The sequence below is a fragment of the Rhinolophus hipposideros genome, assembly GCF_964194185.1.
Source record: "Rhinolophus hipposideros genome assembly, chromosome: 10".
NCBI classification, from domain to species: domain Eukaryota; kingdom Metazoa; phylum Chordata; class Mammalia; order Chiroptera; family Rhinolophidae; genus Rhinolophus; species Rhinolophus hipposideros.
Genome location: NC_138056.1, coordinates 9,728,513 through 9,745,054, shown reverse-complemented (window position 1 = coordinate 9,745,054; position 16,542 = coordinate 9,728,513). Strand labels below are relative to the sequence as shown.

Here is a 16,542-nt window from a genome sequence, read left to right as displayed (position 1 = left end):
TGATTTTTTGAAGTTCAATTTCTATTATAAACTTTATATGGCCACATCCACTGCTTAAACCAGAATGGAAGACTTTGGGCTCTAGTAATACAATGATAGCTACTGTGTTTCCTTGAAAATAAGACCTAGTCAGACAATCATCTCTGATGCGTCTTTTGGAGCAAAAATTAATATAAGACCCGGTATTATATTTATCATATCATATTATATCATATCATATCATATTATATGACCGGGTCTTATATTATAGTAAAATAAGACCGGGAGCACAAGGCTCTTAATACCAGCATGGGCCAGGGAGCTGTGTCCTACACAACTAGACTGAGAAACAATGGTTTGAACCGGAGTAAGGCGGGGGAGGTAGAAGAAGAGGAGGTGGAAGAAGGGGAAAAAGAAAAAAAAAGAAAGTTGTTCCAGGTCCCAAAGTTAGTGAAGTAGCAGACTGGGAAATCTTCAGCACTAAATGCCACAGAAACCAGATGCACGGGATATAAAAACCTCCTGATTTCAAATGTTATTTGAGAGCTATAAGGGATCACTCCAAGAATTACAGCTATGCAATCCTTCATTTTTCCTTGTTTAAAATAACCTTCTGTGGATTGAAATTTGTTTCCACTTTTAAAAAGTATCCTTTGTAATCAGATGTTTCTTTTCTGGATAAAAGTATCATTTTGTTATATTATATTATATAATACTTAGGACATAATGATGTCAGCCAAGCCAACAAACCACCCTAGACCGCAGGAAGCCACACATAATCCTTGCCTACCAAGCAACTCTCTGGCCTCTAGGCCTCAACCACTTCCGAGTTTCATCAGCCTAGGAAACCAAACTCAGAGTGGCCAGCCTCACATCATCACTTCTCCAGGAATCTTCGCTAACAGTCAGCAGGGTCAAGGAAATGTACAAATCATAACTCCAGCTATAGGAACAGCAACCACAACCTTTACAGAAGAAGCGAAAATACTAGGGGTAAGTCTACTTACGACTAGAATTTTAATTCTGCATTTGCAAGGTTGTACAGTTATAGTTGGGGAGAAGTTTATGATCTCATGACATATATCCAATCACTAAAAAATTCTGAACGTTACTCTGGAAACTATATGCCTTTTAGGTAGAAATAATTCATCTGCATACAGACTTTATCCTGACTTCATTTTATGTTAGATTCAAACAAGAATCTAACAGGTGACAAAGAATTTTTCCTAGCAAGACAATTCAGTAACATCACTAACTTCTACCTTGACCTCACATCTAAAAAGGACATTTGGGGCACCTTCAGTTCTGTCTCTGGATTAGTTTCAAGCCTGGTATTTGTGTGTAAGTGAATGCACATGAAAATTAACATTGATGGCTGCCTTACAAACAAAAGGAACTACAAATGGGCAGTCTGGGAAAAACTGGGTATGAAAGAATTAGGGGCCATTCCATCTGCTGGGCCTCTCATCTAGTGACCATGGAAGTGTCATGACTTAATTGCCACATTGCTTCTACAAAGGGCACTTTGAAGATTCATAATCTTGTTTCTGGAGGTGTTGTAAAGCATGCCCTGCTTGTAAATAAAGATTCCACTCGCCTGGGCAGAGTCGTTAGCCCCTTAGCTGTGCTTTCCAGGTACTTCTTTCATGCCAGTAACACAATTTCACCCCACTGTGTTGTCCCTCCCTCTGTGCAGTTCTAACTTCTCTGCTAGCGCATTCAGTAAATTATAATGAGTGTCCATTATGTGCCAGAAACTCTTCTAGCCATCTTACTACTACTTCAAGTTTTAACATTTTAGGGAAGTAAAAACGAGCATTGGTCTTCCTCCAGCAGGCAGATCTACGGAGGTGGCCCCTCACATCCTCCTCCTGCCAGATATGGAAAAATCCCATGGCACATACTGTGTTTCCCCCAAAATAAGACCTAACTGGAAAATAAGCCCTATGATTTTTCAGGAAGACATCCCCTACCTATAAGCCCTAATGCGTCTTTTGGAGCAAAAGTTAATATACGACCTGGTCATATTTTCAGAGAAACGCGGTAGGGCCCATGTGCACCCCACACAGGTGTTGGGAATATTGCAGAGAATAAAACAGGCCCAATCTCTGCCCACATGGAGCTTAGAGCCTAGTGAGAGAAATCAGACTACACACATTAAAGTACACAAGGTGTTAAAAGGTGGTAAATGATATGTAGAGGATAAAAGGCAGTAAGGGGGTAGAAATTTCAAGTTGGTCAGAGCAGGCTTTTCTTACAAGAGGACATTTGAGCAGAGACATGAAGTGAAGGGCTAACCGTGAAGATATCAAAGCAAGAGCTTCCAGGTAAAGTTGGAAAGGTCTTTAGAGATAATTGTGTGTGTTGTGTCTGGAGCACAGGGAGGAAGCCAATACAGTAGAATGGAATTAGGAAGGGAGGGAGTGGGCAGGTAGAGGGCAGAGCAGTGGTGGGGGCCAGACCCTGGGAGGCCTGAAGGAAAGAAGGCTTGGGCTTTCCCTCTGAGTGGAATGGAGTGCCGTTAGAACAGTCTGCCTGGTACTAAAGGGGTGCACAATAAAAGAACTTTAAAGAGATAGGTGCCATTTTGTTTTTTAATAGTTCCAATTGGCAGCAGAGACTTCCTCTCCCTGAACACTGTACATCTGTGCAATTTCAGCCTCCAGTCACCACAACAGTGCAAGGGCTTCAGGGGGTAGGATGTGGAGTATCTTCCTCAACTGGCTCAGAACTTAAAGTTAGCTCTGTGGCCCAAAACCCAAAGGGAATGAAATGACCAAATTACTCAGTCTGGCCTATAGGCAATTTTGATCAGTAAGTGGTATAGCCAGGGCCATGCCAGGAGAAAAGGAGGCCAATATTAGGCTAAGATCTTACTGCTCTTCATCCAATGACACCAAGGAGGAGGATGGGAAATTTGCAGCCAGGTGACTGAGTTGCTGCTCTAGAGAAGACACTGTGGAAACCAAATATAATATCTAATGCTGAGATCCACAATTGACTAAAAGAGGCCCATGACACCCCTGCAGCTTCACGCAAAAGTGTGGTGTGTGTATGTATGGATGTGTATGAATAGTTTTTCAGGAGAGAAGCCTCATAGCTTTTAGTAGCCTCTTAAAGAACTTTGTCAGTAAAACAAAAAACAAAACAAAACGAAACAGAAAAAACCTCTTCGCATTATTTAGGAAGGTCCCATCTAGCAACAGTTATTTCTCACAATCTGTTTATCCAGGATGAAGGAAGGTGCACCAGGGTTCCTTTAGAGATGACTCCCCCTGTCTTTGAGAACATATGTCTTGGCCAATGAGAAAAGATTTGCATATGTGCAAGTGAAAAGAAAACATAGATGAGCACAAAGCCAAGTAATAAGGTGTGTGATTTATGTCATAAGATATGACAGAAATTTAGAAAGGAAAAAGCTTACACTGACTGGTGTAAGCAAGGAAAAGCTGGGAAGAGGCGGAGCTGAGCCTAAGGGCCGGGGCCACGCTGAATAGTTAAGGCGTGGGCTCTGCCCTCAATGTGCTGCATTAAATGCCGGATCTGTCCCTCAGTAACAGTGTGACCTTGGACATTGTTATGGTCTGAATGTTCGTGTCACCCCCCCCCAAAGCCTATATGGTGAAAGCCTTGTTCCCAAAAATGATAGTTGGAGGTGGGTCATGAGGGAGGTACTTAGGTCATGAGGGTGGAACCCTCATAAATGGGATTATTGCTGTCATAAAAGAGGCTCCCGAGAGGCCTCCAGACTTTCCGCCTTGTGAGGACACGGTGAGGCAGCGCCAGCTGGGAACCAGGAAGAGGGCCCTCACCAGACTGTGACCGTGCTGGCACCCTGAGCTTGGACTTTCCGGCCTCCAGAACTGCAGGCAATAAATTTCTATTGCTGATAAGCCACCCAGTCTGCAGTATTTTGTTACAGCTGTTTGAACAAACTAAGACAGATACCTAATTTCTTTATGTCTCTCTCTGTCTCCATCCAGTTGGTGGGAGGATTACATGAAACAGTAAATGTAAAGTGTTTAGAATATTAATTATCAAGCATATAGTTAATGCCCCCAAAATTGTTTGTTTCTTTGTTTGCTTTCTGTTTGGCTTTTCCCCACTCCTGGGATTACTCAAGCAGAGACTTGGTCCATTTAAAAAAAGACAGCCATCACCGTTGAAGCATTTTTTTCTAAGACTCTTTTAGAGGCTCTCAATAGATGCTCATTCAGGCCTAAGCAGAGCACTTTTTGAAGAACTCTCCTTGGGCTACCCCTGCAAGCCTCCCCAGATACCGCAAACAAGGGCTTTACCTAGCTGAGGCGTTGGCTCATGTGTGTGTGTGTGTGTGTGTGTGTGAGTGTGTGTGTGTGTGTGAGTGTGTGTGTGTGTGTGTGTGAGAGTGTGTGTGTGTGTGTGAGTGTGTGTGTGTGTGTCCAAATCCTATTGGCCCACATGCTGTGCCGAAGGCATGCCTGAATGACAGCCATGGGTCTTGGCAGCCTTGATGATAAGTAGGCAGCCGTGATGACAGCCATGTTTCAGGGGTGCCTAAAACATAAGAAGCACATTTAAAACACCCACTTTCTTTTTGCAGGCGATCCAGATCGTGGTTGGACTGGCGCACATTGGTTTCGGAATTATTTTGGGTTTAATGAACGTCGTTTACGCATCTGTTTGGGGTTTTGCTTCTGTAACTTTCATTAGCGGATATCCATTCTGGGGCGGCCTCTCTGTGAGTAGACTGCTAGAACCCCTCTCCTCAGTTGATAAACATATTTACCCCCAGTTAATGTGCACTTATTTTTATGGTAAGTCCTGCATCTGCTCAGTGGGAGAACTGAGACATAACAGCTGTCATTGGGTTTAAATAAGAGAGAGATTTTGTTCTCCATTTTTTCACCTGCCACTTAAACTCATACCCTAAAGGTTACTCCGATCAAGTTCTGAGCAATCCAATGCGTTGGCTTCCTCCTACGTTGTAGATGGAAATGTGTGTGTTGGGTAGAGAGCAGTCAAAGGGATTTGGGAATATGATTACAAGATAAGCAATTGATCACAAGAAGAGATTGACCAGTGAGGTCAGAACTCATCAGAATAAGGAACGCTTATAAGAGAATGAGTTCTTTATAAGCGAGAAACTGAAGAGGAAAAGAAAACAGTGAAAAGGACATAATCTCTGAGAGTTACTCCAGAAAACCGAGTAGGAGAGGAATTGTTTTAAGAGGGAAACTTGATGACTATAAATAGACCAACCTCTCCTTAAAGAGAAGTTCCCAGAAAAAAGGAACCCGTCATCTCACAAATAAATTTGTTATTTCTACAGTTCATTATTACTGGTGCTCTCTCTATTTCGGCATCCACGAAGTTTTCCCTTTGTATGGTAAGTTGGAATGTTTCTACTTTTTAAACTCCTGTGAAAATTAACTGGATTCATTTGAGGAGAAAAATTAAGAAGATGGATTTAGAAAATGTAAAGGGGAGCACTTATTCCCGAAAATATCTGTTGGTTGATCCCAAGATATGTGTGTCCCTGAATGGTCCACACGATTGGCCACTCAGAAACGGCAGACCTCCATACCCTGCCTCTTTAACTCACAAGAGTAGGAATGAGTAAAGGTGGGTTTGTTTAGCTTGTCCTAGAGGCTCCCTGGTTCAGTCGGATCATGTGACATTAGAGGAACCCCAAAGCAGAATCCAGGAGCCAGGAAACACCCACTTGCCACCTTCAGCATCAAAGATTGTACTGTTCATTTGCCATTTCTCACTTCTGCCTTGCCTTGTATTTTTATTTTTTACTTGCACATATCTCTTCTTGTTTGGAGTTGACTTTTGTTTTACGGTTCTTTAAATCATCTCTAAAAATACCTAGCTCGGTACATAAGAAGAGTTTATAAACATAATCACTGAGACAGGTCGTTCGATTCTCTCGGTCACAGCACTCCACCTTTTGCAACTGCTGGTCTCCTTTTGAAACAAGAGAAATAAAATTTTCCAAGAACTAAAGACAACTAGAGCAGAGGTGGTGTCAAGGTTATATTTAATCCAGCACAAGAGGAAAGTGGGAAAATGAGAGCATACAATCATGTTACTCATGCTAGTCTAGACTAGAATAAAATAAAAATAAAAATCAGCCTACTCCTGATGAACTGCTCCGATTATAATCCAAAAACAAAATAAAGCACCCTTTTCCTGCATGAGCTATGGATCCTTCCCTCTCACTGAGATTGACTAAGCATAGAATGTGTCCATTTGTGGAAGACAGCTTTGAAACTAGAAACTAGAGCAAATTTTCTAAGGGCCTTTTAGGGGCCTTCAGGAGACTCTGAGACATGCTGAAACACTAGCACTTTCTAAATAACTCTAGCTCTGCCAACCCTAGCAAGTCAGCTGAGGACCTGGTTCACAATTATTCTGCTGAATGTCAAAATCTTGTAGAAACCGGGGAAAGTTTTGTACTCTGCCCATATTCCTCTATCCACAAAAGCCTAAGGAGCTCCTCCTTCTAAATCTGGGGTTCTTTATCTAGTCCCTAGAAACACTTCAGGGTTTGCATTAATTTCTAAATGTATCAGCCAATATTTTTTGTGTATTTACTTTTCCATCTATAAACTTGGATGCTATATACTACTACCTCATACAGTGGTTGTAAAAGTTCTATGAGATAATGTATTTAAATAATTTAACACATTGTCTGTCATAGAAAAATGCTCATTAAAAGTTTATTAGTTGTTTTGTTTTAAAAGGGGCGTATAATTGTTATTGCACATGAGGCTTTTAGATAAACATAATAGATGAGCGTCGGCTTTGTATTATTGACACTTTTTCTACAGATTTTAGAAATACCCTATATTTAGTCTACATACAGAATAGTTACAGAATGGTAACTGTCCAGAAGGGCAGAGGGGGAAAAAATCATTTCAACTTAATTTTTTTTTTCAAGATTTCAAAGATTAACAACCATTAAATTTAATTGATCCTTATTTCATTTGATTTCATTTCTCCTATATATGATTTCTTTTTCCTGTCATCTCCATTAGATAAAAGGCAGCCTAGGAATGAATATTGTTAGTGCTATTTTCTCCTTTCTTGGAATGATTCTGTTTCTGGTGGACGTGAGCATTAATGGGCAACCCAACCAAGACTATTGGGCAATTGTAAGTATCCCATAATCTACCACATGCCTCCTCTCTTTCTACTCTCATAGAGTGGGTCAATTTTTTATCCCTTATTACTGTACAGCAGCTCTAGTGGAAAATTCCTTTTTCTAGTTCAGCCTACTCCTAGTCATGTGATCTCTAGGACTACAGGATGAAGTGGGAGAGTTACCTTGACAAATTGTAAGAAAGGGTGGACCTCATTGGCCCATCTCACTGTTAATCACATGAACAATGCAAAAGACTCCTAAAGACACCGATATTATTTTCGAAAGATTTGAAATTCTATGTACATAAGATAGTCAAGTTATTGGGTAGTTTTATTTTAGAGTAAGAATGGATGAGAGGAAAATGTCAGTGACAAGGACTTCCAATTTTTATTAGAGAAACCCAAAGAATGAAGCAATTGCAAAATGAAACAAAAGCCTCTGAACGTTCTCAAAACAGAATCGTCCATTCGTTATTATATAGGCCAAGGATGGACTCTATTATCTCAGGCATGGAGAAAAGAGTAGAGAAGGGCTTATAAGGAGGAAAGAACATGAGAGGACCTCTTGGTAAATAAGGTAGAGTGAAGCAAGAACAGAATAAGAATTTATCTACTACAATATCAAATAAAAAGAACAGAAATTAGTGGAAAACTAGCTTAAAAATGGCCATCCAATAAAGAAACAAAGATTCAGCTGTGTCTCAAGGTGGCAAAAAAAGTACAGCTCCTAGCCCTGGCTCTTACTCTCCAGAAACACAAATGAGGAAAGAAGGTGCCAAAACACTGAGAAGTCTTACTAATGCTCTCCAATATAAAGCTAAGAAGACTCAGGTGAACAGCTGACAATTCTGGGAAAGCATAAAGCAAATCCTGTATGGTAAAAGTCCTTGTGTAGCACCCTGGGGCCTCAAGGGAGAAGGAAAGTTCACCAGGGGTAATACCTTTCAGTGCACTTTGCTAAAGTACAGGAATGAGCAAAAATCCACAGGAATAGAATATACCTTTGACCTCGGAGCAGGCCTTGGTACAGGGCATTTCTCAGAAGAGGGAGAAAGCACAGTCCATGTTCACTAACAAGAATTGTGTTCAGTGTCAGGTAAGTTATTCCACTCCCTGCAACAGCTGTGTGATTAGTGTTTAGTAAAATGGACAGACAACAGCATCTAGTTCTCAAATTGTAGCTGGAAACAAGGAAGACACATTGGACCCCAAATTGGACCCAGTTAAGTGGAAATATGAATCAAGGAAAATTCACCTACACTATAGCTAAACAAACATAAGGCCTATATAGAGTCATTTACTTTAAGAATTGAGGAAGTTAAAAATAAATGGCAGGGAAACTGTCCAAATACATTAGAGTGATTAAAAGAAGGAAGAGAGGGGGAAGGAAGGAAGGAAGGAAGGAAGGAAGGAAGGAAGGAAGGAAGGAAGAAAGGAAGGAAGGAAGGAAGGACTGAAGGAAAGAAAACTTTCCTGTGGGTTAGTGGGTCAGCAGAAAAACTCAGAAGCTTATTCATTTTAAGTGAAAGACAAAATTCAACTGATTCTGACAAAAGAGACATCAGATGATAAAATGAATGCAAACACATGTGCCTTCCTTCTTCCTCACAAAATGAGCCCTGATTGGATAGGGATGTGAGCCACATAAATCCGGAAAACATTGACTTTCCTCATTCTTGTCATTTGATCTCTTACTAACCTAAGAAGCCATATCTACAAATTCTAGTTCAAATTCCTGTCCTATGCAACAATGACTCTGGCCTGTGATTACCACAAGACCCAGACCTAACATCCTGCTTTCCAGGTATTGGTATTAGGTGTTTCCATTTAACACATGGAGACTTAAAAACAACGAAGGGGAATTTCCAAGCCGTGTTCGATCACAACATGTCAGTGGCACAGATGAAAAACACCCAATATGGAGGAAAACATTACCCAATTATCAACAGAAGATTCCTCATGAGCATTTTATACTACTGAAAATCTTAATAGAAAATAAAATGGCAGAGTGAAATAAAAAGAACATTGCAGCACAATAGAAAACCACTGAGTACCAAAAACCACTATTAAAGATCTAATAAACAAATGATACACAGCAAGAAATAGAGTGGACTCACTTAAAAATAGTAGAGAGACAAACTGTAACCACAGTGTTACAGAGGAAAAAGACAAATCTATAAAGTAATTAGAAAGCAGATGAGAAACATAGAAGACAGGCAAGTTCAATCCAACATAACAATAATTGGTCTCCCTGAGTTAGAGAATCCAACAAATGGTACTGAATTTGTACACTGAAAGGGAATTACCTAAACTAGGAGAAGAAAATGCAAAATTACGTATATATTCTTGTATATATATGTATGTATATATACATATATATGTATATGTATATGTATATGTATATGTATATGTATATATATATATATAACTTTGCAGCATTTCTTATACAGAATGCTTATTTCTAGGCAGTTGTTTTCTAAATATTTTAATTTTAATATATTCTATATATTAAATATAGATATATTAATATATTAAATATATTAAATATATTAAATATATTAAATATATATTAAATATATTAAATATATTAAAAATATAAATATATATTTATAAATATATAAATATAAATATATATAAATATAAATAAATAAATAAATAAAATATATATACATGTAAATATATATAAATATATATAAATATATAAATATATATTAAATATATTAATATATATTAATATATTTCTATATATTTTAATTTTGTATATATATATACACACACACACACACATACACATTGTTATAGGTATAGTATATGAAAAAAGGATTCTTTAAGATTTGAGGCAGAAAAATCAAATGACTTACAAGCTGGGAAAACATCAACTTGACTCAGCCTACCACAACAACATTCAATGAGGAAAGCTAATGAAGCCATGTCTATCAACTTTGATGAAAAGAAACTGTGACTCAAAAATAACACATCAATAAAATTCTTGTGCAAGTATAAAAGCAACAAGAAGATACTGTCAGTAAAATAACAATAACACATGGGCACTGCTACTAAAAAAAAAAGTAATATTCTAGAATACCTGAGGTAAATGAAATCAAGAATTCCGAAAGCTGAGGGAAGCGTTGTAAAGAGATTAGGGAAGAGCACTGAACCTTTTAAATATTCATCTAAGCTTGCAGGGCTGAACAACTGGGGAAATTAGAAGCACAGAACTGAATATAAGTGTTTTAATAAAAAAAAATGTGAAAAATGATATAATCTGCAAGAACTGGAAGGTGAAGAGAGGAGAGGTAAGAAGAGAGGGACCTAAAATAAAAGTGCTAGTCGCCTCATTTTTCATAATAAGCAATCACTTCATGTTGTCTAAACTTGAAACCTGGAGGTTTAAAATGACTAACTTCTTCGTGGGTTTCTTAAACATTTTAATATTAGCAGACTTAATTTGACTTAACTTCTTTTCATTCTTTTAAAAATCAAGCAATACTTTTATTTCAATAGTAAGCACAAAATGATTCCCTCCCTACAGAACGCTGTTTCTCTCTTGTTGTCTCAACAAGCATCCACTTTTCTATTTGCTTTTTGCTGGTACAGAGAGATCTAGAATAAGAGGGCTCAGAAGTTAATTTTGCTCATCTCTAGGCAGTTGAATTTGGGATGATTGGTTGTTTTCTATAGAGCTTGATTTATTTATTTGCGTGGTTTTTTTTTTTCGGTGAGCAGGTAACATTTTTACAAGAACAAGAAAACCATTGCAAAGAAAAACCAAAATCTACCTCCTTTCCAATGGCCCCTAAAAAAGACAGTAAGACAGCCTACTGGAGAAAAGGAAAGTCTTCTTGCATTTTAAAGAAAATTGAAAATTAATTCAGATTCCCCTGAAATAAGCATTTGGTGATAATAGAGAAATAATTGTGGAGCGAACTGAGTATGAGCAATAGCACATTTAATGAATCAGTAACTTTTTTTTTTAAATTAAAGTTTAGTAACTTTTTGAAGCCTGTTTGAGGCCTTCTTGATTAGTAAAAATTTCAGTGACTTTGTCCCTGATGTCAGTGTCTTTATCCCTGATTTCAGATTTCTGGAAAAGGAATTTCAGCCATGCTGATTATCTTCTCTCTCGCGGAGTTCTGCATAACTTGTACTACAGCCCATTTTGCCAGTCAACTCGTTTCCAACACCACTGGGGTGAGTTGGGCATCTTTTCTGTCAAATCATCTGAATATGTATTGGAGAAATACAGACTTAAATGTCAGCCAAGTCCGCCTGCGGGCTTACCAGAGAGAGTGCTCTTTGCCCTTGACGCTGATGGGAACAGGTGGTGGGAGGTGGGGGTAGGGTACTAGATAGGATTGTAATAACAATATTGCTTGTTTTATTCATTCTTTTCAGTCTGTTCTGGTGCATGCAAACAGTCCCTTAACACAAGGAGAACTGTTTAGCTCCTCTTCCTCAGCTCCTCCCAGAAATGATGGCCACCCACCTTATACCATTAAGTATTAAAAGAAAAAGGAGCACCATACAATCTCATGGGGTAAAACTACGCGACAGAACGTTCCTAATATCCACAATGATTGCTAATCTTTAAAGACTGTGATTGAGATTCATTCTTAGATTGTCACTAATAATAAATGTATGTATCTCCCTGCCACTGTGTCTCCCTACATACCACCAGTACACACTGGTACATGTAAAGGACCACAGGACCAACAATAACTGCAACAATCTTAAAGTTAGAAAATTTCCTGTTAATGTTCACCTTGCCTCAATAAAATATTACTAGGAACATAAGCCTTTTTTGTTATATTTTTAAAATTCATTTTCATTCAATATTGGTTGAAGAGCAGCATATTTGACAATCACTGCAAAGCAGACTGGTAAAATTTCTTTGATGATGATTTGAAGGGTGCCCAAGTTGCTACAGTTCCCTTACTCATCCTTCCCCCCCTTTCTGTTCAGAAAGCAAGTGCCCTCGTTGAGGCCATGTTATTTTGTACATTAATATCATCAAACATCTTGCCTTTTGGATGTCTACAAAGCTTTATTATTTATATTTTCGTGTACATTAAACTCATTTGTAGTTGAGGTAATAGCAGGACAAGCATGGTACATCGAGGAGGTTTTATTTGAGTTTTGGCTCTTTTGTTTTTGAACTGGGAGAAACATGGACATGTTTAAAAGCCAATGGGAACAATCTAGATGGGAGGGAGAGAGAGACAGAGAGACAGAGAGAGAGAGACAGAGAGAGAAAGGATAGGAGAGATTGAATATGTTAGAGATAAGGGATAGATGGTAGTGTAAGTTTTAAGAAACCAAAAATGTATATGGAGGGCACAGCCGAAGTCATGAAAAAGGCTGGTTTATCTACGTAACAGAAAGAAAGATGTCATTGTTGCAGATGCCAACAGGTTTGCAGGGATGGTCATGAGTACGTATGAACATCCAATATGGTGGCTGGTGTCAGCCCTGTCAAAGTAGAAGTAAGGTCATTCCCAAGGCGGCGGCCATGGGCAGACTCAGAATACAGAACAGAAAGGGTAATGTTGGAAAAGTCATAGAAAATAGAGAATAAACTGATCAGAAACACAGAGGAGGACTGCCAGGCTGTACTGAGGGCACATCTGGGGGGGAGATCACAAATTTATATTCGAATAAAGTGCTTCAGCAAGACGTGGCTGCTCAGATGTGGATCCAGACAAAGTGCTTATTTGATTTCCACCAGAGGGAAGGTTTTGCTAGAAGGGATAATAAAATACGAAAAAAGGCAAAAAAGCTCAAGATATTGTCAAAGTATTATTAAAATGATGGGCTGTGGAATCTAAACTGGATAAGGAGGGAATTAAAGAAAAGGACAGATGGGTTGATCAAAAATTGAGGTATCTGCCTTTCTCCAGTAGAGTTGTTGTGAAGATAGATGAGACAATGTTGTGTGAAAATGGTTTGGAAATAGCCAAGTATACCCATTTTTGAAGCTTTAAAAATATTTTAAAAGCCAGAGGGCACAAAATACACAGAGAAAGAGAAGACAGAGAAATCAAAACCAAGGAAGAAGCAGATGAGAAGAACAGAATTTTTGCATCTGGGAAAGCAGATGTATTATGTCAGGCGAGTGTCACATAGTTTCAAATTTCTTGCCCTACCTGGGTTCAAACTATTTGGCAATTTGGGTAATCAGTGATATCCTGTCCTTTGCCATGAAGCTCAATAGCTAAGTGAAAGAAAAGACACATCCTCCATGGCCTGAGGGTCTGGGAACTAAATAGGGCTCCAAAATGTTTGGAGGGTGGTATATTGTATGTTCATATAACCAACTTTAAAAGTAACACTTGCTTTAGGGAAGAGAAGCATTTCCCACAAATTTGATTTTTTAAATAAATTTCCATTAAACATATTGTATTTTTTATTTGACTTCCATAATAGCAATAATGAAACTAGGAAATATTTAGTTCACTGTGTATGATAGTCACATCCTAAACACATAAATGAATGCATTTAAGGCTCACAAAAAGCCTGTGAGGTATGTACTACAATTAGCACCATTTTCAGATGACAAAACTGTGGCAAAGAGGTTAAAAACTTGCTATTAAGGTATGTAGCTAGCAAATAGTGAAGCATGGATTTGAACCCAGGCAGTCTGGCTCCCAAGTCCAGGCAGTATTCCTAACCATTATTCCTACTCTTCTTATCTTGGATAGAATCAGAGATTTATATCTCCAAAACAAACAAACACAAGTTCCCCATAGTAAACTTGTAGTACATTTGGAAGGAACTACCTGACTCTCTAATAGAAGAGAAGGGGTTGGGAATATAATAATACTACTTTTAACACGTGCTTCCTGAAAGTTACTCTGTTGCCTTTTAATCACACCTGAGAGTCCCCTAACTCAACATCTAGAGTGTCAACTGATTTGCCCCTAACTCCTCTTTTTTTCCTGCATAGTCAAAAGATGATCATAGATTTGGGTTTCAACCACCTAAAATTTTATGTAAGTTGAGGCTTTTTACAGTGTGAAAAATAAGACTGTCTACGTTAGCAATTTTCACAATGCTGCAAGCATAAAATTATTATAAGGTCAATTCGTTTTAAACAATGTAATCATGTTTTTATGCAACTGGGGAAAATATTCATTCATTTAATTGCACATCAATATTTATTGAGTGCCTACTCTGTACAGGGCACTTTTCTGTGTGCTTGAGAAAAACAGACAAAGGTTCTGTTCCTTGGAAGCCTATATTATCTAAGTGTTAGACTTCCTGTGAAAAATAAAATGAAGTTTAATTTTAAGGTTTAAATCTTCTAAGCTTTCTAAAAATGTGCCTGTGATCTGAGACCTGAGACAGTGACAGGAATAGAAATAGTATATCGCATGCAGCAAAAGCAGTCCTAAGAGGGAAATCCGTAGCAATGCAGGCCTACCTAAAGAAACAAGAAAAATCACAAATCAACAGTTTACCCTTACACTTATGGGATCTGGAAAAAGAACACCAAAATAAGCCCAAAGGGAGTACGAGGAAGGAGATTATAAAGATCAGAGTGGAAATAAGTGGAATAGAAACAAACAAACAAAAAAAATACAAAAGATCAATGAATCCAAGAGTTGATTTTTGAAGAAGATAAACAAAATCAACAAACCTTTAGCCAGACTCATCAAAAAAAAAAGAAATCAGTACCCAAATTACTAAAATCAGAAATGAAAGAGGAGAAGGGACATCAGACACCACAGAAATACAAAAAAAATTAAGAAATTACTATGAGAAACTATATGCCAACAAATTAGACAATCTGGAAGAAATGGACAATTGTCTAGAAGCATACAACCTTCCAAGGCTAACTCAAGAAGAAACGGAAAACTTGAATAGACTGATTACTACCAGGGAAATTGAATCAGTAATCAACAATTTCCCAACAAACAAAAGCCCTGGGCCAGAGGGCTTTACAGGTGAATTTTACAAAACATTCAAAAAAGAATTATCACTATTCTCCTCATACTATTCCAAAAAATCCAGAAGGAAGGAAGTCTCCTAAACACTTTTTATGTGGCCACTATCACTCTGATCCCAAAATGAGACAAAGACACTACAAAAAAAGAAAACTACAGGCCAATATCCCTAATGAACATAGATGCAAAAAATCCTCAACAAAATATTAGCAAACAGAATTCAGCAATACATTAAAAAGATCATACACCATGATCAAGTGGGATTCATTCCTGGAATACAAGGTTGGTTCAACATCCGCAAATCAATTAATGTGATACACCACATTAACAAAATGAAAAATAAAAATCATAGGATCACATCAATAGATGCACAAAAAGCATTTGACAAAATCCAGCAGCCATTTATGATAAAAACTCTTAATAAAGTGGGAATAGAGGGACAATATCTCAACATAATAAAGGCCATATATGATAAACCCACAGCTAACATCATACTCAATGAGGAGAAGCTAAAACCACTCCCCTTAAGATCAGGAACAAGGCAAGGTAGTCCACTTTCTCCACTTCTATTCAACATAGTTCTGGAAGCTCTAGCCACAGCAATCAGACAAGGAAAAGAAATAAAAGGCATCCAAATTGGTAAGGAGGAAGTAAAATTATCATTATATGCAGATGATATGATACTATATATAGAGAACCCTAAAGACTCCACCAAGAAACTATTAGAACTGATAGATGAATTTAGTAAAATAGCTGGACACAAAATTAATATTCAGAAATCAATTGCATTTGTATATACCAACAATAAAATATCAGAAGGAGAAATTAAAAAACAGTCCCATTTACAATTGTTTCAAAGACTATAAAACACCTAGGAATAAATTTAACCGAAGAAGTAAAAGACCTGTACTCAGAAAATTATAAGACACTGAAGAGAGAAATTAAAGAAGATACAAATAGATGGAAACACATACCATGGTCATGGACAGGAAGAATTAATATCATTAAAATGTCCATACTGCCTATGGCAATATACAGATTCAATGCAATTCCTATCAAACTACCAAGGACATTTTTCACAGAAATAGAACATATAATCCTAAAATTTATATGAAACCATAAAAGACCCCAGATAGCCTTGCAATCTTGAGAAATAAGAACAAAGTGGGAGGTATAACGATACCTGACTTCAAATTATACTACAAGGCTACAGTAATCAAAACAGCATGGTACTGGCATAAAAACAGACACATAGATCAATGGAACAGAATAGAGAGCCCAAAAATAAACCCATGCCTATATGGTCGTTTAATCTACAACAATGGAAGCAGGAATTTACGGTGCAGTAAAGACAGTCTATTCAATAAATGGTACTGGGAAATCAGGACAGACACATGCAAAAAAATGAAGCTGGACCACCTCCTTACACCATACACAAGAATAAATTCAAAATGGATTAAAGACTTAAATGTAAGATCTGAAACCATAA

The 16,542-nt window shown here is 37.8% G+C and overlaps 1 protein-coding gene across 1 annotated transcript; it reads left to right on the top strand.

Moving 5' to 3' along the window:
- Positions 1 to 705: 705 nt before the first annotated feature.
- On the top strand, positions 706 to 11,616 carry MS4A12 (membrane spanning 4-domains A12; the record flags this gene model as incomplete). The annotated part of the gene is made up of 6 exons (XM_081064275.1): positions 706 to 972; positions 4,562 to 4,699; positions 5,291 to 5,347; positions 7,005 to 7,121; positions 11,191 to 11,301; positions 11,506 to 11,616. The coding sequence occupies 6 exons, from the start codon at positions 706 to 708 to the stop codon at positions 11,614 to 11,616; spliced, it is 801 nt and encodes a 266-aa protein (XP_080920401.1).
- Positions 11,617 to 16,542: the final 4,926 nt, after the last annotated feature.